This window comes from Eretmochelys imbricata, chromosome 7 (assembly GCF_965152235.1).
Source record: "Eretmochelys imbricata isolate rEreImb1 chromosome 7, rEreImb1.hap1, whole genome shotgun sequence".
Taxonomy (NCBI): domain Eukaryota; kingdom Metazoa; phylum Chordata; order Testudines; family Cheloniidae; genus Eretmochelys; species Eretmochelys imbricata.
In genome coordinates, this window is record NC_135578.1 from 83,013,424 (window position 1) to 83,039,700 (window position 26,277).

The 26,277-nt window shown below is 43.2% G+C and overlaps 1 protein-coding gene across 2 annotated transcripts in view; it reads left to right on the plus strand.

Moving 5' to 3' along the window:
- LOC144268099 (prosaposin-like) overlaps nucleotides 1-26,277 on the plus strand; it is a 46,309-nt gene that overhangs the window by 13,592 nt on the left and 6,440 nt on the right. The window contains exons 2-11 of one of the 2 annotated variants that reach the window (XM_077822692.1): nucleotides 8,067-8,200; nucleotides 11,415-11,489; nucleotides 13,071-13,196; nucleotides 16,075-16,269; nucleotides 17,625-17,768; nucleotides 18,916-18,972; nucleotides 22,573-22,689; nucleotides 24,367-24,465; nucleotides 24,896-25,079; nucleotides 25,313-25,482. In XM_077822692.1, the coding sequence (XP_077678818.1) occupies nucleotides 8,067-8,200; nucleotides 11,415-11,489; nucleotides 13,071-13,196; nucleotides 16,075-16,269; nucleotides 17,625-17,768; nucleotides 18,916-18,972; nucleotides 22,573-22,689; nucleotides 24,367-24,465; nucleotides 24,896-25,079; nucleotides 25,313-25,482 (1,301 nt within the window). The remainder of the gene's footprint in view (nucleotides 1-8,066; nucleotides 8,201-11,414; nucleotides 11,490-13,070; nucleotides 13,197-16,074; nucleotides 16,270-17,624; nucleotides 17,769-18,915; nucleotides 18,973-22,572; nucleotides 22,690-24,366; nucleotides 24,466-24,895; nucleotides 25,080-25,312; nucleotides 25,483-26,277) is intronic. The other variant, XM_077822693.1, reaches the window with a different exon arrangement.

Here is a 26,277-nt window from a genome sequence, read left to right on the forward strand (position 1 = left end):
AGGCCTGAATAAAGACTGGGAGTGATTGGGTCGTTACAAAACCTAATTTCCCCCATACTAATTTCCCCCTACTGTTACTCACACCTTCTTGTCAACTGTTTGAAATGGGCCACTCTCATTACCACTACAGAAGTGATTCTTTTCCTCCCTTGGTATCCTGCTGTTAATTGAATTGTCTCGTTAGACTGACCTAACGCTTGTCAAGGCAACTAGCATCTTTTCATGTGCTGTGTATTTCTACCTGCTACTGTATTTTCCACTCCATGCATCGGATGAAGTGGGGCCACAAAAGCTTATGCCCTAATAAATTCGTTAGTCTCTAATGTGCCACAAGGACTCCTCATTTTTGCTGATACAGACTAACACAGCTACCCCTCTGAAACTCATTTTTGAGGGTTTCTGTCACTTTGCAGCCCTCAGACAACTACAGATAAATCCATGTTTGTATGGTGCCCCTTTGTAACTAGACCAGTGACTGCCTCTAAAAGCTCAGGGCGTATGCTCCCATCTAGGACAGCAAGGGAGTCTTGTTGCTAAACCTGTTTTTCTCCAGGTTGTAGCATGTCAGTATCAGTCAGAGCTCTAGGCTAACACATGAGTGTTGCTGAAGCCATTAATTGCAGTCTGCACCGTCCTGTCCTGGATAGATCCCTCTGGGCTTAGTTCATTGTTGCAACATCTGATAGGCAGTCCCTGACAGTCTGCCTACTCCTATGGGTGGTGTTGGGTGATGGCTTTTAAAAAATGTTGCATCTGCTGTTTACTTGGAAGATTATTTAATGGCCCTGGTGGTGGACTGTAAAGTAATCGGGCAGACTGTTTGAACTACACATACTGCAATCCTTGGGTGCACGCCAGCCATTTTAAAGAGAACCAAATAAAATTAGAGCAAGGCTTGAAATTCCTATTGCATGTCCCAGGGCAGGTCTGCAATGCAAATATCGATGCTCTTAAAATATTATCAGTAGGGTACCTAACGCAGTACATTTGTCCTCTACCTCATATACAGAATTACTCTTGCAGCTCTGCTGAGATTTTCTTCTGCTCTCTCTCCTGCCCCTGTTCTGCTTTATGAATGTCACTGGTAGGTTTCTCTTTGAAGTATCCAAAAAGCAGAACAGATTGAGAGGTGACAGAGCAGAGAGACCAGTGGAGGACACAGATGAAAATCACAGGAATGGAAGGGGAGCTATGGGGGATCATGGAAAAGAAGAGGGGCATTCAGGAGAGAAACGAACAGGAGGGGTTGCTGCTCCCTCAGTAAGAGACTGAGGGAGACTTACAGGAGTGAGCAAGAGATGAATGAAACTTAAACCAAGGCAGTGTCTGTAAATGAAAATCAGGTCCTAAAATGAATCACAGGTATTTCTGGCAAATTCTTGGCAACCCTGTGGGGGAGAGAGAGGAGGTGATGGCAAGGTATTAATGGCACTTTACTGTGGTTTTACTATGAGAAGTGGCCACATAAAAACACCACCATCTGACTCAACATATCTGCTATCAGCCCACCTAATGCAGAGTGATCTGGACTTTTCTCATCTTTGTGTGTCATCAACAGAATTATTTACTAAGTACCAGTTACAGGGCCAACCTGTGCAAACCAAATGCAGGCAATAGGTTTGCATAAGTGTAACTGAGGGTATTGCTTGGCCGGCAGATTCTTTTAGTAATGGTAATAGATAAAATGTGAGCGATGAGAAGAACACAGCTTGATTTTCAGAGCCCAGCATGAGTTGGCAAGACCAACAGAAACAATATATATTTACTATACATTGCACATATTTTATAAGGAAGCTACTGGGGGAGACATGGAGGCCTATGGAAGCATTCTTACAGCATTACTTTTAGCATGCTTTAATTTCAAGACCTATGGAAGGACATTGTCTTTATTTCACAGCATTTTTGTTTCCAATTATTGGTTGATCTGAGCCTCATCTTTCAGAGAGGTTTATGGGGATGGCATCAATAATAGGCAATTGACCACTTGATGCTGAAGTCTCAGGAGAGTAAACGTTTCCCAGGAACAGGCTGGTTGCTCTACACAGAGGCATGTGTTGTGTACACAGCACAGTTGATTCCCTGAGATCTTTGTGAGCAGGCTCACTGACTTGTGTAGCTTTTGATCTAGTTAGACAGTTAACTGTGTATGGTACACAACAGGGGATCTCCATAATGTCTTGGTGGAGAAATGACAGCTGTGAATTGTATGCTGAGAGCCCCTGAAAGCAAAAGGTGGAGGTCACTGAGTAAATAAGTAAACAAATAAGTAAATTTGTCACCCTATGCACTGGCTTGGCCGTCTGTCCCTGCTGTCACAATTACTAGGAACTCTGCTGGAGCCATGGTAATGGCCCACAGAGGCTCCAGGGAAAAGGTTCATTTCACAGGAGTTTTTGTTTTAAGATTTTTTTTTTTTCATATTTCACTCATGGGAACAACATAATTAAATCTCTTTTTCAAACTACACTGTAAACTAAAAACCACCTCTGGCCCCTTTGGTCAACTATTGCTGCATTAGACTTCACAGTAGCCTGGCATCACAAAAATGCCTATGGGCTATCACAACAGAGCCGGCTGGTGAGATTTGGTTGGGAATGTGACATGACCTTCTTAAAGGTTGGTTTACAATCATATGCTCAGTGCGTTCTGCCCCTTGCTGTCAGACGGAATTTAGCACACAGCTATACTTACTATTTATTTACTTGTAATGCGGTAGCACCTAGGGACCCAGCCAGAGACAGGGGCATCGTTGTGTTAGACGATGCACAAACACAGAGCAAAAAGTTAGTCCCTGTCCCAACGAGCTTACCAACTAACTAAAAGATACGAGGCACTGAGTGCATACAGCCAGGCAGATGTGGGGAGCCAAGGAAAACAATGAGACATTACTGAACAGCACGATGGGCAGTGGTCTCAGCACACCGGCTGCCTTAACCATTGTCAAGTCTTTTGTAGAGATCGCAGCAAAGGAAACAGCCTGGGACTAGCTCTGACCTGAATTCCCGAATCTCTCTTTCCCTGGCAACGTGGAGAGCTGGGTTCTGCAAAGAGTACTGGAGCTACTTTCCAAATGCTCTGTTACGTCTCTACTCTGAGTCTTCTTCTCAGTCAGTTGGTGCTGCTGTTTCAGGTGCTTGTGTTGCTGGTGCCAGTGGAATAACTAAGGAGGCAGGTTAAATGTTGCAGGCCAAATTTATCCTTCGTGGAAGCCCATTGGAGTCAGCAGAGTGAAACCAGGGATGAATTTGGCCTTATGAGGGTTACTTCCATGACCCTCTCTCTTCAAAATGGCATATGCAGTCCCTACATCAGATCAGCACAAGCAGCAATTAGAGGAAGCGTCATCAGGCCGTAAAGAGTAAGGCCCCGCTATGTCCGTTTCTGAAGATGGGAAGCAGTACCAATTTCACTGAGTCTTTGGGTTCAGATGCAGGGGCTGGCTGTGTGCCCAGCCTTCACTCCAGTTGCTACACAGGAGATTGGAAAACCCAGGTGGGGCAAATGACATAAACAGGCACAGGCCTGTAATCTCTTTGCCAGCATTGCCATTGTGAAAGGAAATGATTTACTACGGAGAATGAGTCACCAAAAAAATGCCTTCCGCTGAGCAAAACACAAGGGTATGGAAAAGAGCCGGGAGGCCGTTAAAGTTCCATGCAGTAGCACGTTGCAAGGGTCCTAACTAGGCTTGTGAGGTGACACCTTATTGAGGCAAAGGACCTGCTGAGTGTAGGGAGTAGAACTGATGCTTTTCCTGCTGCTGTGCAGATCAATATGGTTTTATTGTAGGCTATGTTAGCATGGTAATGGCTTAAACTGGGAAGGTGATCGCTGGAGATCAGAGATTTTAATAAATTAGAATAGATTCTGTGGAAAGAAGCAAAAATTGCTGCAGACATTAAAATTGTGGGATTGCCCGCCCCCCTCCCCACTACTTGCCTCCTGACTTTCCACTGCCTGGGATAGTAATGCACATTGGGTGGATTTAATTAAAGCTAGATGCGGGAAGTATGTTTTCTTCACACACAACCTTTTACGTGCTCACTGGATTGTAAACTCTGAGGGCAGGGTCTTTGTCTCCTTCCCATTCTGTACAGCACTGACCACCCCTGTCAGAGCAAATACAGTACAAGGGGTGAAATTCTGGCCCCAATGAAATCAATTCTTGGCCACTACGAAGTCAATGACAAAATTCGCATTGTCTTCAATGGGGCCGGGACTTCACGCCATGTTTTCAATTTCTGTCTTGTTTATGTGAATGTGGGTAGGACACAGAGGAATCCCTAGGGATGGTGCTAAACTGGCAGCAATTCCAATGGGGTGAACCAGTGACTGATGCCCATTATCGACATTAAACACGACTTGCTTCTTATAGTTCTCTGAACCCTGGACCTGGTTGTGTTGGCTTGTGATATCAATTTGTTTCCTCTCAGTTTCATTCTCTAAATCTTCCTTTTGTACCTAATTTTTTGTCTTTGTCCTAACTCGCATTTAACTTTCTCACTAGGCCCAAATGAATCGGGCTATTTCTAGGCAGAAGTTAACACTTACTTTGGCTTTTAAAGTAGATTCAGCATCCAGTCTCTGAGATAGGAAGCTAACCACCAAACATCACTGGTACTTGGGCAGACAAACTAGAGAGGGTGGAGTTGGTATAAGTATGAGACTGAAACCAGAAGTAACCAGCAGCACATTTGGTGTGACAGTCTAGGCCAATTGAAGTCACTGGGAGTTTTGCCCTTGATTTCAGTGGGGCCAGGATTTTTAACTTGGTTCTCCACAGTCCACTTAATCTCGCTTTAGACAGCGATGCCCTCTGAACAGATTATTCAGTGATGTGCAATGGGGTATCTTGTATGTCTACCATACCTGGACTGATCTGGGGAACGGGGACTCGTGCTACAGCCCCTGTCACAGTAGATCAAGAAGACTCTCCATTAGATACCTACAAAATCTGGTACCTAAGGATTTAAGTCATTGTCCTGCACTCCTAAAATAAAGGAATAAAACAATAACTAGACTGTCATTCACTCTAGCCTGGAAGATTTATAGCTTATCGTACCCTCCATTTTGGAAAAAACTCACAATTCTGTTCCTCCCATTATATCTAATAAAAACAGGAGTACTAGTTATAATAATACCTAGCTCATCTAGAACTCACCTGTATGAATTACTGCTCTGGTCAGGGCTCAGTAATGTGTCAATAGCTCTGACCCTCTTCGCTTTCCGCAAGGAAGGTGCGGTGTGGACCAAACCCTGGTAATTGAACTCTAGCGTATATTTGGGTCAAGTGGAATTTTCTTCTTGACTTGTTGTCACTGTTGTGTTTAACATGAAATTTGCTATGTGCCGGTCCCACTCTGGCTTTAGCAAACCTCACTTTGTATATTCTGGACTTCCTGTTCTTCGCCAACAGCATAGGTTGAGTTGTAATATTAAAACATGTCATGAATGTTGAGAGGGCCAAGGAAAACAAGATGTGACTAAGAGGAGGAACAAGCTAGTTGAGTAGTTTATTTGACAATTATTTATTATACCACCACAGAAGAGCCAAGAGGCAGGATGGGAGGTGTCTTCTGTCCTCCATCGCCTCCTCTCCTTGGAGTATGGGAGAGTCTGGGAAGCACAGTAGCAAATGTGCTTAAATTCTCCAATTTCCTGTCACTTCTGATTTTCCAGTTCCTGTTCTTTGCCTGTGGCAAAGCCTAGATCAAAGCCTATGCTACCGACTTAGTACAGCTCATCTACCGAGCACTTCCATTGTTCTATGCACATGTTCCATACAAATAAAGTATATTACAAGAACATTTTTAAGGTTGGAAAGGCAATCACTCAAGTTAGGAATTGCCAGATTTGTGGTTGCCTACACAACCTTAGTTCTGCCCCCTTGCGTATATGCATTATAAGAGAGTCTTCATGATCATATAGTGTTTTTATCTACAGGAACCCTGCCTAATTCAGTGCACAGGATGGACAGTGCTCAGAGAATGAGGTAGTTTAAATATTTTCTTTTATCCTCATTCAATGAATGGCCCCATGTGTTACTTACTAAACACCATCCACAGTATACACTGAATATGTAATTATTAATTTCTTCATGGGCTTTTCTGTGGTGTTTGATCACCGTTGTCCAGGAATACTTCACAAACATTAATGGATTTATCTTCACAACACTCCTGCGAGCTAGGAGTTGTTGTTCTCAATTTACAGATTGGGATCTGAGGCACAGTGAGATTAAGGTAAAAATTTGCAAAACTGGATGCAGTGATGTCTTCCTGTGTCTGCAGAAAGTCTGAACCAAGAGCTCCAAGAAGGCGATCACCCTGAAGCTTCAAGATGACTATTTAAATGAAAAATTATTTACGGTTTCACTGCTGATCACTTATCCAAAACTTCCAGCTCACAGACTTATTCCACTGTCCTGAACTGCTTCTCACTGCATCTTGGCTGCAAAAAGCTCCAACTGTTCCATCCTCTACCTAGCTGTAAAAATCTTCTGTCTCTCCCCAACAACTTCTGTAATGCAGTTATAAATTGCCAATACAAAAGTGTCTGGAGAGCATAAAGTATGCTGGATGCAATCAAATGAATAACTCAGGGACCGTGGCCTGGATCTCATTATTCATTTAATTAATTAAAAAACTCCTTTTTAAAATGAAACTTTAATAGATTTGCCATTGTGCTGCAGCAGAATGCGTAGGACCTAGAGATCCCACCACAGCATTTGGTACACACTTTTGGTATTTGTGTTAAAACTGGTTTGGTAATTCCTCAGCAGACTTAATGAGAGACACCCTAAAGGGGCCAATTGTTAATAAACATTCCTCACTAGCTTTTTGTGAATAACACATTAAGGTGCTAATTGTGAGTGAGAGGAGGTGGGTTTTTTTAACTAGAAGGGAAGGTAAGAAGTAAGTTTGACGCATCAAAGTGTGGGTTTTCCTTAGCCAGCAGGACTCCGAGGTTAAGATTCTGTGTACAGGGGAAACATCTTACTGCAGTAAATGAGGCCTTTGTTCTGGTTATGTCTTCCCGAGTCTGCAGAAAGTCTGAACCAAGAGCTCCGAGAGGGTGATCGCCCTGAAGCTTAAAGATGCCTATTTAAATGAAATTTTGTCACAGTTTCATTGCTGATCGCGTATGTGAAACTTCCTGCTAACATGCTTATCCAGAGTCTTGAACTGCTTCCCACAGCAAAACTTGATTTCAAGTCACCCTGAGGGAGTGGAAGTCGTGTCTGGTAGGGTTTGGTTGCTAATGGGCTTTGGCTAAACCCTAAAGAGGTTAAAGAGCAGTTTCTGAAGGCAAGTGCTCAAGTTTGTATCTTATACAATGGCTGAGTTTCACACACTGCTGTTCAGATGCTATCCACATGCAATGTGCACTCTTTGTCCTGTAATGAACTAGCCTGCATTGATTTAATTCTCCCCTTATGAGAATATTCTACATTGCACAGGAAAATATCAGGGAAACTTCCCTGAAGTTACTCTAGTACTCTAGTTAGCTAGTTCAGTGCTGAAATGCATACCAGCCAGGAATGTTAGCCCTTCAATAATAGTGAAAACACTTCAATATTCTTCCTTTTCAAGGCATACTTTGTGTGAAGGAAGGCAGTGGCAGGGAATTCTGGGAGACTGAGATCTAATGGAGGAATGTTGGGACTTAAGTTTCTGGAATCCTCTTCCTAAAGTTCATCTAATTTATCTCTTTGATGCTTCCAAATTCTTTTGGGTAGACTCTTACATGGTTTTTAGCATATTAGAACCAGGGGTTTCTTGTATGCTGGAGGTATAATTTAACATAGTAATTGGAGAAGGAAACAAATCAGTGTTTGGGGTGGGGGGTTAATAGGACTTACAGAGTTATGTGGGACAGCCTATGTAATACATGCTGAATTGGCCTATACTGCCGTCTAACACCTCCAGGGTAAAATGTAATACAGATGTCTTAGAATGGAGACTATGGGCAAGGCCTCCACATGGAACAATGTGTGGTAACTCCTCTTCAAAGGTTGAATATCCTCTTAATTATGCAGTTTGAAAATGGACACTCTCTCTCATTGGCAGCTGTGGCGAGCCCCGTCTCCTGGCAGAAAGAATGCACAGAGGGTCCTGAGAACTGGTGTCAGGATTTGCAGACGGCTTTGCGGTGTGGGGCTGTGGAGCACTGCCAGCAGACTGTTTGGAACAAGCTTCCCGCGGTGAGTGTGTAGTCTGAATAGGCTTGTTATCTTCTGCCATAGCCCTTGTATTCCCACGTGCAGCTCTCTGGAAAGTTCAGGCCCTACTTACAGGAATGAGCTGAAATCTGAATTGCACTTTTCTGTAACTGTTTGTGTCCTCCAAAAATTTTGTATCATGTCTTTCTTTGATACCAATAGGACTGCACGAAGTGAATGAACTAAAAGGAGAGAGTGACTGGCTGACTTCTCTCTCTTTCAGTCCCTTTGCCTTGCATGGTTCATACCCTTTCTACAACAGGCTGCCACCAATCTAACAGACAGCCCTATTTCTTTGACGTTTACAGGAATGAACATGTAACTCTCACACCTATCAGAAACAATGCATAATTCCAGAGGTCACATTAGGCCACTGTAAAACTTATGCTGGAGAATTTGTAGGCCTTTCAATAAAAATAAAAAGCTTGTGAGTATGTATAGATGCCTATGTATTTTCCCAAGAGTTCCCATGTATGGAACATTTCTGTAGAAACTGAAGATAATTGTTGGACTAGCCTAGATCTCTCTAACTACACAATTATCACTGTGTGTACTGGAAAAACTGCAACTTGCTATGGCCAATAAAACTTATTGGCTTCTGTGCACATAATGAGTGAGGGTCTGATTTTCTGTTGCTCCATCCTTGCGCTTGGGACAGGAACAGGGTGGATGGTTAAGGTGTCTTTTAAGCTACTTGTATGTCCTCCATATTGTGGGATGTTCAGGGCACTGCTCAGTCTCTGGTGTAAGCTAGAGTTAGCCTTGGGGCTGCTCTAAGTTACACTCTGCTTCCCATGGCCCCTTTTCTCTGCCTCCCAAAGATTATCTGAAAAGCAGTACACTCCAGTCATTCTCCCGGCCTGCACTGACATGCCCCCAAAGTTCCCCTACACTGGGGGCTGGGAACAGGGCTGGCAAAGAGTCGTTAGACCAGTTCTGTCAGTGGGGAGCCCCTGTCTGTCAGTCTCCTGACTCTTTTAAAGTCTCTTTCTGCTGCTAGAGTACTGTCGAGGCCTTGGTGTAAGTGGGAATTGGGCCCTGTGTACGTCAGCCGGTTAAAGAGGAAGGGGGACACCAGCTGGCTAAGCGTGGGGAAACAGGCAACAAGTGTAAAGGTCACTTTGAACTATAAAAACTGGTTTGCAAAGAGTGATGACCCTCCCACACCAGGTGTTCTCTTCCCTCAGCCTGGTGTGGGGAAAATCTGCTTTTCTATGACCTCATGACTCATCCCGACCTTGTGTTTAATTCCCTCCTTCCTCTTTTCATGCCTTATGTCACGTTGCACACCAATCACTCAGGCCAAGAGACAATTTCTTTTTCACTTCCTTCCTACCCCCCTCCCCCCACCAAATTCTCCCATAGACGCAGTTAGCACTGGCTGGAGCCCTTACCTGGTCATTGCTAGACTTGTTAACGTATTGGGCTGTATTTTGTGAAGGTGCAGGACTTTAGTAAAGGAAGTCTGATACCATTTTGGAGGGTTAGCATGCTTCTTTTGAGGTGCGCTTTCGTCCTTGGCTCTTTTTAAATAATGAGCCTTTTTGATTCAGAGTTTCTCTGTGTGTTGGGGTTTTTTGTTTAGTGCCAGAAGTGCAAGTAAGGTTGGTGTTTAAAGTCTGCCGGCAGGATCCCTGTTCTGACAGATTTCACAAGGCCCATCAGCGAGAGGCTCCCCCTTGCAGGTGTTAGCTGGTCCCGGGAAGTTATGTGGAGAGGGGTGGTGGTGGTGTGACACCTGGGTGGGGTCTGGGAGTGGTAGAAAGCTGGGAGCATTGGGATGGCAGATGAGATGAGATCCATTCTATAAAACTTAAGTTTTCTACATCTAAAATGTCTAGTTTCAGAGTAGCTGTATCTGCAAAAAGAAAAGGAGGACTTGTGGCACCTTAGAGATTAACCAATTTATTTGAGCATAAGCTTTCATGAGCTACAGCTCACTTCATCGGATGCAAGCAAGACATTACACAAAGTAAAACTATTTCCCCATGTTTATTTCCCCCCCGCCCCCCTACTGTTCCTCACATGTTCTTGTCAACTGCTGGAAATGGCCCACCTTGATTATCACTACAAAAGGTTTCCTGCCCCCCGCTCTCCTGCTGGTAATAGCTCACCTTACCTGATCACTCTTGTTACAGTGTGTATGGTAACACCCATTGTTTCATGTTCTCTGTGTATATAAAATCTCCCCACTGCGTTTTCCACTGCTTGCAACCGATGAAGTGAGCTGTAGCTCATGAAAGCTTATGCTCAAATAAATTTGTTAGTCTCTAAGGTGCCACAAGTACTCCTTTTCTTTTTGCTAAAATGTCTAGGAATTCAAAGTGTTTAACGGGATAAGACTCCATCATTCTGTCTCCTGCAGTCACCTAGGACCACTCCATGCCACTTGTTTTCTGCCTTTGTTTCATGCTCCCTCTCCTAGCCCCAACACCAGGTACCTTATACCCCCTTATATTTCCCCCCTTTCAGTCTTCTGTCCCATCTCCATGAAGCTCCTCTTCCCCGCCCATACCCCATTCTGAGATCGAGAAACATGGCTCCACATGCCACCCCTCTATCTCCAGTCCCCAATCTCCCTACTCTGTGCTTCCATCTCTTTACCCCACCCAATCTCCTGCCCCTTCTTATTTACCCTTTCTCCTCTCCCCATGCCCACCTCTGCCAGCAGCAGGTGAGTGTACTATAAAGGGTTTTATATTTATAAATTTTCATGTTATATAACATTCATCTCTGTTCAAAAACCAGTTCTTGTCATTTCTTCCCCCCTGCCCCCCACTGGACCCCTACTCCAAAGACCCCACTAACAGGCAAAGTAAACATGAGTTTGGAGATTGGAGGACAAAAAAGTGTTAAGAAAACTTTCTTGGAATAAATGATAACAGGAATTTTTGGAAGCACAGTAGCTTTAAAACTCCTTTTCTGTCCGTCCCCCTGTCCCATCCCCCCCACATACCCACAAAACAAACCTTCCCAGAAAAATTCTATCCTGGGATGAGATGGGGCATGTGAGATTTCAGGGGAATGGGGTTTTTTAGAAGTTTGGAGGAACAGAGGTTGAAACTTGGGCTTATAGGAAGCTAGTTTCCTCCTTCACTATATGATACAGAGACAAGAAAGGGAAAGGAAATTTTTCATTTATATACCAACATTTAGGTCCCTCTCAAGTAACTTTTTTCTCTTTTCTATCCCCTAGAAAAGCATCCCTTGCTCTATGTGTAAAATGGTGGTATCGATGGTTGGGAAGATCTTGCAGGACAATCGCACAGCTGTAAGTAGCTTGAAGAACCCAGCAACCTTTTGGGCTTTGGGCACCAGATGCCTTTACAACTATAGCGGTGACCCAGGGAGGGGCAAGGAAGGGGAGAATATCATGAGTGGCTTTTGTTATGAAAGACTGCGGAATTGGAATTAATTTGCAAACTGGACACCATTAAATATGGCTTGAATAAAGACTGGGAATGGATGTGTCATTACACAAAGTAAAACTATTTCCCCTTGTTTATTTCCACCCCCTACTGTTCCTCACATGTTCTCGTCAACTGCTGGAAATGGCCCATCTTGATTATCACTAGAAAAGGTTTTTTTTCTCTCCTGCTGGTAATAACTCACCTTAACTGACCACTCTCATTATAGTGTGTATGGTAATATCCATCGTTTCATGTTCTCTGTGTATATAAAATTGTCCTACTGTATTTTCCACTGCATGCATCCGATGAAGTGAGCTGTAGCCCATGAAAGCTTATGCTCAAATAAATTTATTAGTCTCTAAGGTGCCACAGGTACTCCTGTTCTTTCTGTTACCTGAGTTTCACAAAGGGAGGAAAAGGAAAGCAACTGTAAGATCTTCTGTCCGATGTAAGATCAGGATGTTCACAAAACCTGAGACTGACTTGGGGGTTGGAAGTAGATTAACACTACTATTACCTACCTGCTAGTCAGGAATTTCCCTGCAGACGTTGGTCGAGAGTGTCCTGTACTTTAAGGCCCCTTTACACTGTGCTGTCTCTGGCAGTGCAAATGGTTACACTGCAGTGCAAAGGTGCCTAAAAAGGGAATTGGTGTAAGTGAGAATCATGGGATACAGGGAGGGGTTGGGCTTCAGCATCTCTAGCAAAGGGGGTCTCTTTCCCTGTATCTCCCATGGAGAGATTCAGAGCTCCTACTTACTTCTGATATGCCACTGACTTGCTGTAAAACACTGGCATTTGAATGTTTTTGTGCTTTCCTCCCTTATCCTTTTGGGTAGGAAAGTGGGTTACCATGCAGTCTCTGAAGAAGCTGCAAAGATCTGGTGTGTGATATGGCAAGGGGATTCTGGAGCAGCTATGCATCTCTCTCCCCTCTTTCCCTTTGATGCAAGTGCCATTCCATCTGGTCAGCAGTCCATCCATGTAGTCAGGTTTTTTTAGCCTCCTTTCTTATCTCTATTTGGAATTTGGGTGTCTATGAAACAGAGAGAACAGATAGTGGATCTCCTGGATTGTATTTTATAAGCTAGAGAGCTTACTTCTTATGAAGCCTTTAAATCTATAGGAATTCTTTCTCACAATGACAGGTCTTGCAAGAAATCTTTCTCTTACCACAATGTAGTAGGTGCCAGCACTGGCATTCTTTCATCCTCCAGAAGATCTGGGACTGTCTATTTCTCCAGTCCCAAATTTAAAAACAAACATATTTCATCCATCCATACTCCAGTTCTGCTGAAAGTCTGTCTTCCCCCAGTGTGGAGCTTAAGAATTTGCCCAGATTTTCCATAGTCTCTCCTAAGAATGTGAAGAACTTACACATCTTTTTGTCATGGTGTATGTGAACACAACCCATAACACTCCCCTCTTCTCTTGTCTCCTAGGAAAGGATCCGTGCTTTCTTGGATAAGTCATGCCAGCACCTTCCTTTCCAAGACTGGTCAGTCAAATGCAAGAAGATGGTGGACACTGGCATGATAATGATCGTAGAGCTGAGCAAACAAGTATTGGTAATTGTTTGGGGGAAAAACAATGATACAGATTTATGATGTAAAACTACTAGTTAAGTTACAGCAAGATAAAGAAGTATGGGCTGGATGAATGGACTATAAGGTGGTTAGATAGTTGGCTAGATTGTCGGGCTCAACGGGTAGTGATCAATGGCTCCATGTCTAGCTGGCAGCCGGTATCAAGTGGATTGCCCCAAGGGTTGGTCCTTGGGCCGGTTTTGTTCAATATCTTCATAAATGATCTGGAGGATGGTGTGGATTGCACCCTCAGCAAGTTTGCAGATGACACTAAACTGGGAGGAGAGGTAGATACGCTGGAGGGTAGGGATAGGATACAGAGGGACCTAGACAAATTGGAGGATTGGGCCAAAAGAAATCTGATGAGGTTCAACAAGGACAAGTGCAGAGTCCTGCACTTAGGAAGGAAGAATCCCATGCACCGCTACAGACTAGGGACCGAATGGCTCGGCAGCAGTTCTGCAGAAAAGGACCTAGGGGTTACAGTGGACAAGAAGCTGGATATGAGTCAACAGTGTGCCCTTGTTGCCATAAAGGTCAATGGCATTTTGGGATGTATATGTAGGGGCATTGCCAGCAGATTGAGGGATGTGATCGTTCCCCTCTATTAGACATTGGTGAGGCCTCATCTGGAGTGCTGTGTCCAGTTTTGGGCCCCACGCTACAAGAAGGATGTGGAAAAATTGGAAAGAGTCCAGCGGAGGGCAACAAAAATGATTAGGGGACTGGAACACATGACTTATGAGGAGAGGCTGAGGGAACTGGGATTGTTTAGTCTGCGGAAGAGAAGAATGAGGTGGGATTTGATAGCTGCTTTCAACTACCTGAAAGGGGGTTCCAAAGAGGATGGATCTAGACTGTTGTCAGTGGTAGCTGATGACAGAACAAGGAGTAATGGTCTCAAGTTGCAGTGGGGGTGGTTTAGGGTGGATATTAGGAAAAACTTTTTCACTAGGAGAGTGGTGAGACACTGGAATGCGTTACCTAGGGAGGTGGTGGAATCTCCTTCCTTAGATATTTTTAAGGTCAGGCTTGACAAAGCCCTGGCTGGGATGATTTAGTTGGGGATTGGTCCTGCTTTGAGCAGGGGTTGGACTAGATGACCGCCTGAGGTCCCTTCCAACCCTGATATTCTATTCTAAGTTGACTTTCTGCATTTTTTGTCCCTTTTCAGACAATAATAATGTATAATACGGTAATAGGGTTCTGAAAGAGCATATAAGCAGATTCCAGACCAATACATTAATTTCTGTAATAAAAAACCAAAATCTTTAGATAGCTGATAAAACAAATTCTTCATTTACCTGCCAAGATTTGAATTCAGGGCCCTATTTGACCTGCAGCAATTGATGACACCATTAAAACCAAAATTAAGGAATGGAGCCTTAAAACAAAATAATTTCTGCTTTTTTTTAACACTAGAAATATGAGGAGTGTCAAGGCCTTCTCTGATTTTGCAGGAAGACATGTTGGAGGTCTCAGAAATGTAGATGCAGGACCAGCTCTAGGCACCAGCAAAGCAAGCACATGTTTGGGGTGCACAATTCCAGGGGCGGCATTCCGGCCACCTTTTTTTATTTTATTTTATTTTATTGCTTGGGCAGTTGCACTCTCAGAGCTTGGGGCGGCAAAAATCCTAGAGCCGGCCCTGTGTAGATGTAGAACTCTCTTGGACCTTAGCTGGGGGGTAGGGGGGTTTTGAGTTTTCCAAACTTCCTTCTCAAAGGGCTTCTCAGTCATTTAAGTTTTTTTAACACTCTGAAGAAACTCCCCCTCTCAGTTAGTCAGGTTTCATGTCCTCGTTACTTCTGATATCACGATGTTCTCCAGCTACCATGGAGACTTCCAGGGTAGACAACACCAGCATTTCTAATATTAAAAAACAAACTTCCTAGGCCTCTTCATACGTCATAATGAAGCAAAAAGGGGCACAAATGCCTCCTTTCCCTCCTTGCAGGTTCCCTTTATGTGTTAGTGAGGTCACTTACCATTAGAGCTGGTCAAAAAGTTTTGTGATGAAAAATTACCTTTCGTAGGAAATAGATATTTCTGATTCCTTCAAAATCCTTCATTTTTTTCTCCAGTGAAACAAAAATGTTTTAGTTTAATTTCAATTTGAAAATTTTCTTTTTTTATTTCCCAGCCTGCCCCGCCCCAAAAAACCCAAAACAAAAACCCCAGAAACAAAAAAATTCAATATGAAACATAACTAACATTTTCATTTTGTTTAGTTAAACAAAAAGCCACTAGAACGTTTAGTAAAGTTTCAGTTGAAATCAATTTTTTGGTTCAAAAATTTCCATAGAAAATACTTGCCAATTTTCTACCAGCCCACTGCAAGAGCAACACAGAGACCAGATATCCTGACTCAGGGTCTAGTGATAAGTCTTTAACTTAATTTTCCCTCTGTCTCCAATGTTTATTTTTGCACAACAATTTGATGCCTGCACCAGCCTTCTCTGTATGGTGTTTAAAATTTCATTTCCGTTCATCTTTAAAGCACTTAGCTTGGCTGGCTGCATATCTTCTAGTTGTTACTTTTTATACAGAAGAAAGCTAGAGGGTTGTATGGGACTGCATCAGCACTACAATGGAATAATGAAACAGGTTCCAGTGTACAAAAGTGGGGCGGGGGGAGGAGGATTGCCAGGGGAAAATAAACCTTTCCATTCTGTCAACAATTTCCTTGCTGGGTATCTTAGCAACTGTTGCTTTGTTCACTTCGCTGCTCTGAGGGCACTAAGTAGCTGGGACGGGTGCTGCTTTTTATTTGTATCTATCTCCTCCCCCAAGGTGTAACTTTGATTAGGACTGTGGATGTCAACAGAGCGATGACTTGGCCTGCCTTTGTTCTTTTTAGTCCAACCCTGATGTGGTATGCCGTGCCATCACCTTGTGCAAATCCATGGAGAATCATGAGGATGCTCTGAAGATTCAGAAGCCAGTGCAGTCCAATGAGATACCTGTGATGGACTTCCCTGAAATGATGTCTCCCTTCCTTGCTAATGTCCCTCTTCTCCTTTACCCCCAGGACAAACCCCAGCAAGAGAGCTTGGTGAGGATGCAATATGGGCAGATTACCTTCCTCAGTTAATCAGCTGCACACAAAGGAAGCATGCTGTGTTCTGTTCTGTTTCAGTGTCACAATGCTTCTCAGTAACACATACCAAACTGATTACACTTGGGAGCACAAACACATGGCTTTAGAATGCAAGACAGCAGGAAGCCCACTCAGGTTTCAAGTTGCCAATTGGACTTCAGAAATTTATTGGGCCAGTTCCTGAGCTGCTGTACATTGGCATAGTCTCACTGAAGGCAATGGAACCACACTGATTTACGTTGGCTGAAATACTGTTCCAGTTTCAGTTTAGAATGAACGGCAGCCCTTTGAATTAATGGGGTCTCTTCCCTTCCCTTTGTGGTGATCAGCGGTAGAGTATGGTAAACACATTTTAAAATGCATGTTAGTGGGTATTTAAAAATAAATAAAATCAACGACTAAGGTGTTGTCAATAATAGAGAAAATTAACATTGTTGGTCATACAATAATTTGGATTGTTTCTGAATTTTTCATCACATGTAAACAACAAGAATTATCTAAGAGTTTAGTGGAGCTAAGTGAGCAGCAGTGGCAAACAACCAATATTAAGACCTTGGCAATAAAATTCAAAGTGTCGTGTGTATGAGCGGATTACATCATTAAGTGAAACAGCTTTATATTTGGAAGAGTAATGTTCATTGGAGCGGGGATTGTCATTTACTATATGTTTATGCAGGGCCTAGCACAATAGTTGGTCTCTACGTGCTGCCATGATATCAATGTTAAACAGTAACCATGTACAGATTAGCAAGTAACAAGGGACAGCTTGATTAGATATGGGACCGTTCCTGGCTTATGCTAATGTGTTTTTATTCTTTCTCTTCCACGGCTAGAACTTGTACCCTGCTTTCTGTCTCTGACTTTTATTCCCTCCCAGTGTACAATTACACAGTACCTTTTACTAGCTCTTTTGTGTTGCACATACCCCTATTTTTTTATCGACGGGAGCGCGGCTCCCAGCAATAAAGCGCTGTCTATGCTGGCGCTTTTCATTTGTCACTCGGGGGTGTTTTTTTCACACCCCTGAACCACTAAAATTTTAGCGCTGAGCGTGGCAGTGTAGACACAGCCTTAATGCTCTGACAGGGTCTCTCTCTGTTTCCTGGACAAATGACTTAACCTCTCTGCCTGGCTTTCTTCACTTGTCAAATGGGATAATACCTGCCTCCTTGTAGTGCTGTGAAGATTAGCTACGTTAGAAAGAGTGTTGATGACGGAACTGCTGTGAATGCTTCCTCTGAGGACATAGCAGCACCACTAGTGTATGGCCATGTATTTTAATGTTTGGCTCTCCCCTTATCTTTCATCAGGAGGGAGGACACTTGTGTGGAGACTGTGTTCAACTGGTCGCTGACATTCAGGAAAAAGTGAGAACCGGGCCTTTCTTCACTGAGTCCTTAGTTGCTACCGCCAAGCAGCTGTGTGAACACCTGGGACCTAACATGGCTGATGGGGTAACAGAATTTTGATTTAACTAAGATAATTGAACTGCCTCCAGTGGTGGCCAGGGTGGTTCAGGGTACTGAACAGTTGTTTGCTTGGTAGAGGCTATAAGTGCTCTGCTGTGGAGTCTTTCTTCACAGTCTGCATCCATTCGCTTCCTGCTCTTCCATGTGGACAGAATGTTTGTGGCTGGATTTGTCCTTAATGAAAATGCTGAACAGTGTTCCTGATGAAACGTCTGTAAGACCTCTATCCTCTCCTCCTCCAAATTCTTCCTCCACCCACTTCTGCCAAGATCCTGACAAGAAGTTTACTAATTAACATTACCTAGGCTGAAGACGAACTGGGGAGAGACAAACATGATTGGTTTTAAAGAAATTGTGGATACGCTAACTGTGTGTTATCCTTCTCCACTGTCCTGCCTACTTGCTTATGTTCATAGATTGGGGCTCTCTGGGGTAGAGGCTGTGTCTTCGTGGGTGAGGTGCTTGCACAAGGTGCTACTGAAATACAAATAAATAATAATGCTGTTGAGAGTGTAGGTAACATGACACCATTTTATTTACTGAGCCAACTTATCAAACACAAGGCTTTGGGTTCTAAATGGTTAAGACTGGGCTCTTCAAAGGCATCTGGGGGAGCTAGTGCCCAACTCATTTGGTCCTTGGTAGGAGGTCAACACTGTCAGTTTTGGTCACCTGACTCCCGTAGGCTCTTAAAGGTCTTAATTTCCTCTTCCTTCTCTCTCCCCACTCCTAAAATATCATAATTTCTGTACATGGAAAGCATCCAAAATGCTGGATACCTTTTAGAGGGGAGTGGCAATTAATTCCAGAGCCAGGTGAGGTAACGTTAGGGATTTTTTAAAAAGCTAGGCCCAAAAATGCAAAATTATATGCAGAAGTCCAGCACTTCATTTCTGATTCCTCCCCCCCCGCTGACTGTGTGTCTTCCACACTGCACACTTCTGATAAGGTTTGAAAGGTAACACATAGAATAATTCAAAAAAATGTGCATTGAGGTCATGCTAACATCTGTGGGAACCATTGCTTTGAATTTTCCGACACTGGTGTAATCACCTTCCTAATGTGGCATTAACAGTGATGTGTGGCAAAAATGGTTTGTTGGTATTTACTGGGATGTTTGTCTCTCCCACAGTGCAAGAGCTATGTTTTTGAATATTCAGAGTTTGCCATCCAGTTTATGAAGCACATGGTAAGCTGAATATGATGTTAAATACATCTTCTTTCGATCTTTTCTATTCTTGGTGCTGGTTCTTCATCAGAGCTCGTTCGGGAAAAAGTTACCTTATTACCTTTAAGCCTTCAGAATGAACCTTGAGGAATCCTAAGGCAGTGTGAAAACTACATGGTTAATGTCCTACGGATCCTTTTAGGCCATGCAGGAATGATAGTGAATTTTGGAAAGAATAACAGCTGAAAGTTTTTTATTTAGGCTTTTTTAAAAAAAAGTCTAGTTTTGCCATGGTCTCAATTCTAGGTAGCTCTGTCACTCTGGGTGCAGAAGGCCCTGTCAGAGTTCCACCTAGTGGGGCTTTTAAATTTTCCCACTCTGTAGATTTCTTCTCCTTATTTTACACACTTTCGGCTCTCTAGGCAAACAGAGAGTTTCACACATATACCTGAGTAAGTCCCTCCCAATGGAACAAATGAAAAATGGAGCTGCTGTGGCACATCCCCAAAAATACTTCACAGCTGTGGAGGCTTTGAGGCAGCTGAAATTTGTGTGTGGGTTGGATTGAAAGCTATGGAGAAAAGAAGAGAAACGTGTCCATGGCAGTGATGGTGAGGCCCTGCCGTCTGCTGCGAGATGAAAATCATTGTTCAAAGTAGCACTTTGCACTTACACAGCACTTTTCATCCAAGGTCTCAAAGCGCTCCGGAAAGGTGGCTAAGCATTATTATACCCATGGTAGACTTGGGGAAACTGAGGCACAGTGGTTGACTTGCCCGGTGTCACTTTGAATCAGTGGGGAACAAAATCCCACTTTGACTTTCATTCCAGCTCTAACTGCTAGACAGCAATGCTGCCTTTAAAGTAAAGAATCTTATTTTTTTAAAGAATAATCCAGATTTTAAATTTACTTGAACATAACCTTTTCAAATTCGAAGGGATGTTATGAGGTCCTGTTTGGGATTTGTTCTTTCAGTGCCATTTGGGGATGTGGAAACATTATTTTATATAGTAACAAGAACATTCAAATATTTATATATTTGGTCTAATTAAATGTGGATTGTAGCTAGTACTTGGCGGTAATATTTTAAGGTGAGGAAAAGAACACACGGAAAATTTTGGGTTTGCCCTTGGCAGTACTCAACTTCTGACCTGAGTTAGTCTGACTGAGGGATGTCCCTGTTTTAATCGCAGGAAAATTGGCTGTTAGCGTGTTGGGCACTAATCTGGAATGGACAATGCCAATGAAACCATTGCTTTATGTTTCTAATAAAGATGACTGGGATCCAGGTGGACTGGTGGTGAGGGGGTGTCTTCCTTAGCAGGTTCCCATTTTATTTGTGGAATTTCTATAGATATTGTGACTGTTTGATTGGTTTCTTTTGAATTCTAATTGTTGTTTCATCATTTCTTTCAACAACCCTGCTTCTTCACCAGCAGAACAATAAGTTATTTATTAAACTTGCCGGCGGTGGTGCATTTCTTTTGCTTTTCATCTAAAAGATTCATAGAAATGTAGGATTGGAAGGGACCTGGAGAGGTCGTGAAGTGCATCCCCCTGTGCTGAGGCAGGACCAAATAAACCTATACCATCCCTGACAGGGTTTTGTCCAACCTATTCTAAAAACCTCCAATGAGGGGGATTCCACAACCCCCCTATTCCAGAGCTTAACTACCCCTTATAGTTAGAAAACTTTTCCTAATATCTAACCTAAATTGCTCTTGCTGCAAAATAAGCCCATTACTTCTTGTCCTACCTTCAGCGGACATGGAGAACAATTGGTCCCCATTCTGTTTATAACGCCTCTCAACATGTTTGAAGACTTATCAGGTCCCCCACAATCTTCTTTTCTCAACACTAAACATACCCAGTTTTTTAACCTTTCCTCACAGGTCAGGTTTTCTACACCTTTTATCATTTTTATTGCTGTCCTCTGGACTCTCACCAACTTGTCCACATCTTTCCGAAAGTGTGCCGCCAAGAATAGGACACAGTACTCCAAATGAGGCCTCAGCAGTGCTGAATAGAGGAGGACAGTTACCTCCTGTGACTTACATAGAACATTCCTGTTAATACACCCCAGAATGATATTACCTTTTTTCGCAACTGCATCACATTGTTGACTCAGACTCAATTTATGACCCACTATTAAACCCTAGATCCTCTCCAGCAGTACGACCACCTAGCCAGTTATTCCCCATTTTGTAGTTGTGCATTTGATTTTTCCTTCCTAAGTGTAGTTCAACTCTTGCTAATTAGTTGTAGGTGTGGTGTGGCTTGCAGTCAGCTTTGACAGATACAAGGGATGTTTGGAGGGTTAGGGAGAGATCTCCTATGAGTAGATCTTAGTTCCTGCTCCCAGCGTCTGCTCCCACTCCCAGCTCAGATGTCAGTTAAGATTTCAACCTAATGGTGAGGAGGTGAGCTGGGAAGCAGGTATGAAGGCCTTCCTATGATAAAGGTGAGGACATTGGAGCCAGCAGGGAGATTACTCTATCAGTTCCTTGCTTTAACTCTGAAGTTAAGAAGGGCCTAAACTATATCTGATTGAAATTTTCCAACTCACTCTCTCTCTTTTTTTTTTTTTTGGATGAAAAGTGCTGTTTTCCTGAAACTGAAATGTTTTGCAAATACGGTTCTACTTTGACTTTTCAGTGAAAAATATTTGAAATGAAATATGATTTTTTGTTTGGTTTGGAGTTGACATTTTTGTTTTATTTTCATGTTTGAAAGCTCTGACCAGCTCTCCTCTAGGGTAATCTTTATGGGTCAGAGCACTAAAATGGGTAGCATGAGAATCTGAACTGGGAATTAAAAATGGGGCCTTCAGGTTCCAGCTTTCCCAGTGCCTTTCTGTTTTATAACTAGTCATTTCCTGGGAGACCTTGGGCTTGTTCTGCTCTCACTTACAATGACTAAATGAGGAATAACTCCATGGAAATTAATGGGGTTACACTAGGGTAAAACCAGGGTGAGATTAGCATTATGCATCCTGTGTCTGTCATGGTGCAGTGTGAGATCATGTTGCAGGGACATGGTGCGGCTGTTGCAGAATTAGTTCTTGAAATGCTTATCCCAGTGTGACACCCAGGGAAAGACAGCGTCTGGCCATGTAGTCAGAAATTTGGCTACATCTTGGAGGCATTGCTTCTCTCTATGCACAGTCTTTGGAGTCTGGGTAATTTGTCTATTATTTATCTGAGGTTGCACAAGCTTCTCTATGTCAAGCATGTCTTATACTTTGAGAAATAAGGTATTAATTGGGAGGATGCAGCAGGGATTACACAGCTCTGCTGGCGCACTCGTGTGGGGTACTGAAAACAAGACATTTTACAAAGCTGCACGTAGTACCTAAGAGCTAGCCTTAAATCCAGACTATCTACAGATCCAGTGTCATCTTGACAATATATTACGAAGGAAATCTGATCAGACCGCTGGCCTGGTAACCTACCTTCAACCACCCAATTCCTCCAAGAATGTATAGAAACTACAGTTGCCAGGTGTATTGAAACCTTTATAACACTGGTTTGGGTTGTCTCCTCCCTCTTTAGGGAATTCTTCATAGAGAGGATATAACTGCATAGAGCTTGTCCTTACTTGATTTGTGTATCTCTCTCCAGCACCCAAAGGATATTTGTGGCAGAGTTGGATTCTGTCCTTCCCTGAAATCTGTGCCCCTCCAGTCTCTGGGTCCAGCTAAAGTGATGCATATGTCCAATATGAAGCAGCCTGTGGAGGTAAAATGAGTCTTTCAGCACCCTCTGTTGTTTTGCTGAAGAAAGAGCAAGGCTTGCATATTACCCACATGAGCTGGAGCAGGGGTTCTCAAGCTGGGGGGGGGGTCGTGACCCCTCAGGAGGTCGTGAGGTTATTATGTGGGGGCTCGCAATCTGTCAGCCTCCACCCCGAAATCCTGCTTTAACTTCAGCATTTGTAATAGTGTTAAATATAAAAAACGTTTGCGGTGTGAAAGGGGTCACCAATACAAAAAATTGAGAACCACTGAGCTGGAGGAAGGGTCAAAGTCAGGCAATAAATACAGACCTCCTTGTGTACTGAACAGCCTGAATCTCTGGTATAAAGTACCGATCTCACTATTCTGGGGTTAGATTGTGAAACGGCTTCCCTTCGTAGAGGTGGTATGAAATGCAGTACAGAACTAGGGCCTGGTCAGGATTAGCACTGATCAAAACTTTCAAATTTTACAAATTTTGATCTTTGATTTGTTTTGCCAAAATGTTTTCACTTAACCCCTCCCACACCCCTCCTTCCCCAGCTCTAGTCAGGACATCGCTTTCAGTTGCTTCAAACGTTATCTGTGATATACAATTCTATCTCCTCATCAGAGGAACTAGCCCTTAGTGAGGGCTAATCTCTTGTATGGTTGAAGTTTAGTCTGAGTTTTCAGTTGTTAGAATCCCAAAAGCGCCTTTTTTGAAATGTACAGTGTTCACATGCACATAACTCAGTCAGATCAGCTTATATTTTAGAATAATAGAAAAATAGGGCTGGAAGGAACCTTGAGAAGTCCTCTGGCCCAGCCCCCTGCAATGAGGCATGGCCAAGTAACCTAAACCATCCCTGACATCCCAATGACGGGGATTCCATAACCTCCCTTGGAAGACTCTTCCAGTACTTAACTATCCTTATAGCTAGAAAGTTTTCCCTAATATCTAAACTAAATCTCCCTTGAAGATTAAGCCCATTACTTCTTGTTCTACCCTCAGTCAACATGGAGAACAATTGATCACAGTTCTCTTTGTAACAGCCCTTAACATAATTGAAGATTGTTATCACGTCTCCTGAGCCTTCTCTTTTCTAGATTAAAAGTTCCCAGTTTTTTTAACCTTTCCTCATTGACCAGGTTTTCTAAAGCTTTTATCATTTTTGTTGCTGTCCTCTGGACTCTCGCCTATTTGTCCACATCTTTCCTGAACTGTGGGGCCCAAAACTGGACACAGTACTCCCCCTGAGACCTCACTAGAGCTGAGTAGAGTAGGACAATTACCTCCCATGTCTTAGAGATGACACTCCTGTTAACACACCCCAGTATGCTATTAGCCTTTTTCACAGCTGCATCACGTTGTTGAATCATTCAGTTTGTGATCAACTGTCATCCCCGGTCTGTTTCAGCTGTACCGCCTGCCCAGTTGTTTCCCACTTTGTAGTTGTACATTTGTACATGTAGTACTTTGCACTTATCTGTATTGAATTTCATCCCACTGATGCAAGACCAGTTCTCCAATTTATCTTTTGAGAGATTTCAGTGCAAAAGCAGTGTCTTTCAGATCACTGGGGAAAACACCACATGGACTTTAATAGGGATGAAAGCAATAGGGTTCTCTAGAAAAGACTGTATCCCCTACCCCATATGATTATTGTTTTACATGAACTTTCTGTTGTGCTGTAATAAGCAGGAAAACCTGGGACCGGAAAATAAAACTCCCCTGTGCGGTATATGTGAGATTGCAGTAAAGGCAGCAGAGAGCCTGCTGAGCAACAACATGACCGAGGTATGTGGCCTTTTGTTCAGTGATGCAGAACTTGCAGAGGCTAATTATGGGTGCAGCTCCCAGCTTAGAGTATGTCCTGCTGCTGCTGCTATGGGGGTGTAAGAAAGCTGGTATGTAGCCCTGGCAATAGCCCTAGCTGTGTCCTGTATTCTCATTTCCGTCGCTTAGGGGTTTTTAGGGGGAGAGGGAATTCTGTGAAAGGCTAAATGCTGCTTGCAAGCTCCTCCCAAGGCTTGGTGCAGGAGAGGCCTTGGCTTAGACACTTTTTAGGCTTAGTGGGTGAATCAACACAGTAAAACTTTTGTCTGCAGCAGAGGGAAGAATTGCACAGAAGATTGAGATCTATCTGCCCCCTACAGAGGTACTATAGAGGATAGATTGCATAGATTTATTCTCTCTTCTCCTGACACCTGCTGCTTTTGTTTTGCAGAAGCAAATAGTCCAAGAAATGGAGAAGGTCTGCTACATGCTACCTCATGGTGTCTTAGGGCAGTGTAAGGACTTTGTGGACTCCTATGGCAAGGCTGTCGTCGTCATGTTGTTGGAAGCGACTAATCCCGAAGTTGTATGCATCATGCTGAAATGCTGCCCCAAGAGTAGCCCTTCATACATTGGTAAGCACTGGGTGACCAGTATCCTGTCCAAAGCATGCTTGTTTACTTGTGAAGAGTCCAATCTCCGGATATATATGGCACTAGTGCAGTATTCATCTGAGGCCCCTTGCTGGGGTTGGAGGAAAGGAGCCTTTGACTGGTTCCTAGATCTGGGACTAGAGCACACTAAGCTGCTGAGAACTCTCACTAGAAAGGTGGATATCTAACATTCTGATGTTCTGTGTGTCTGCTAGAGAGAAGTGCTCTGGAGCCGTTACCGGTAAATGCTGGCGAGTTCTGCAATGTGTGTCAGATTGTTGTAACTTATATTGACAATGAGCTGGAGGAGAATGAGACACAGGCTGAAATTGGGACTCTGCTTGTGAAGGGCTGTCATTTACTGCCAAAACCCTTGACAGACAAGGTAACTGCAAGTAGCTATTGTGGGGATGGAAGATCTGATGTCCCCTACCCATCTGGCTAAAACATATGTCTTGTACCCCAGTGGCTCTTAACCTTTCCAGACTATTGTACCCCTTTCAGGAGTCTGATGTGTCTTGTGTATCCCTAAGGTTCACCTCACTTAAACCTGTTTGCAAAAAACTATGGGCATAAAAATACAGAAGTGTCACAGCACGCTGTGACTGTCTGAAAAATTGCTTCCTTTCTCATTTTTTGCCATATAATTATAAAATAAATCAATTGGAATATAAATTTTGTATTTACATTTCAGTGTATGGTATATAGAGCAGTATAAACTGGTCATTGTCTGCATGAAATTTTAGTGTGTACTGACTTGGCTCGTGCTTTTTATGTAGCCTGTTGTAAAACTAGGCAAATATCTCGATGAGTTGATGTACCCCCTGGAAGACCTTTGCATACCCTCAGGAGTACTTGTACCGCTGGCTGAGAACCACTGTTGTACCCCATCCACAGTGCCTGTCACCTATCTGCTGCTTCCCCCGTCTCTTAATGCTTTACACCTATATATTTTAGATTATCCTTTCTAAAATCCAACTGAGAACAAATTCACGTGCACTGAGGCTGGGCATTAATATCCGAGTCTTCGCAGTGGCTTCTGTGCTTGAAATGGCTGACTGCCTCCATCTCCAGCAGATGATAATTTGGAGAATCATGAAAAGGTTCATGGGCTGGTGACTCTGCTTTGAAACTGGCCACAGTGCAGCTGAGACTCTGGAATGTGTATTAGTTCTAAATC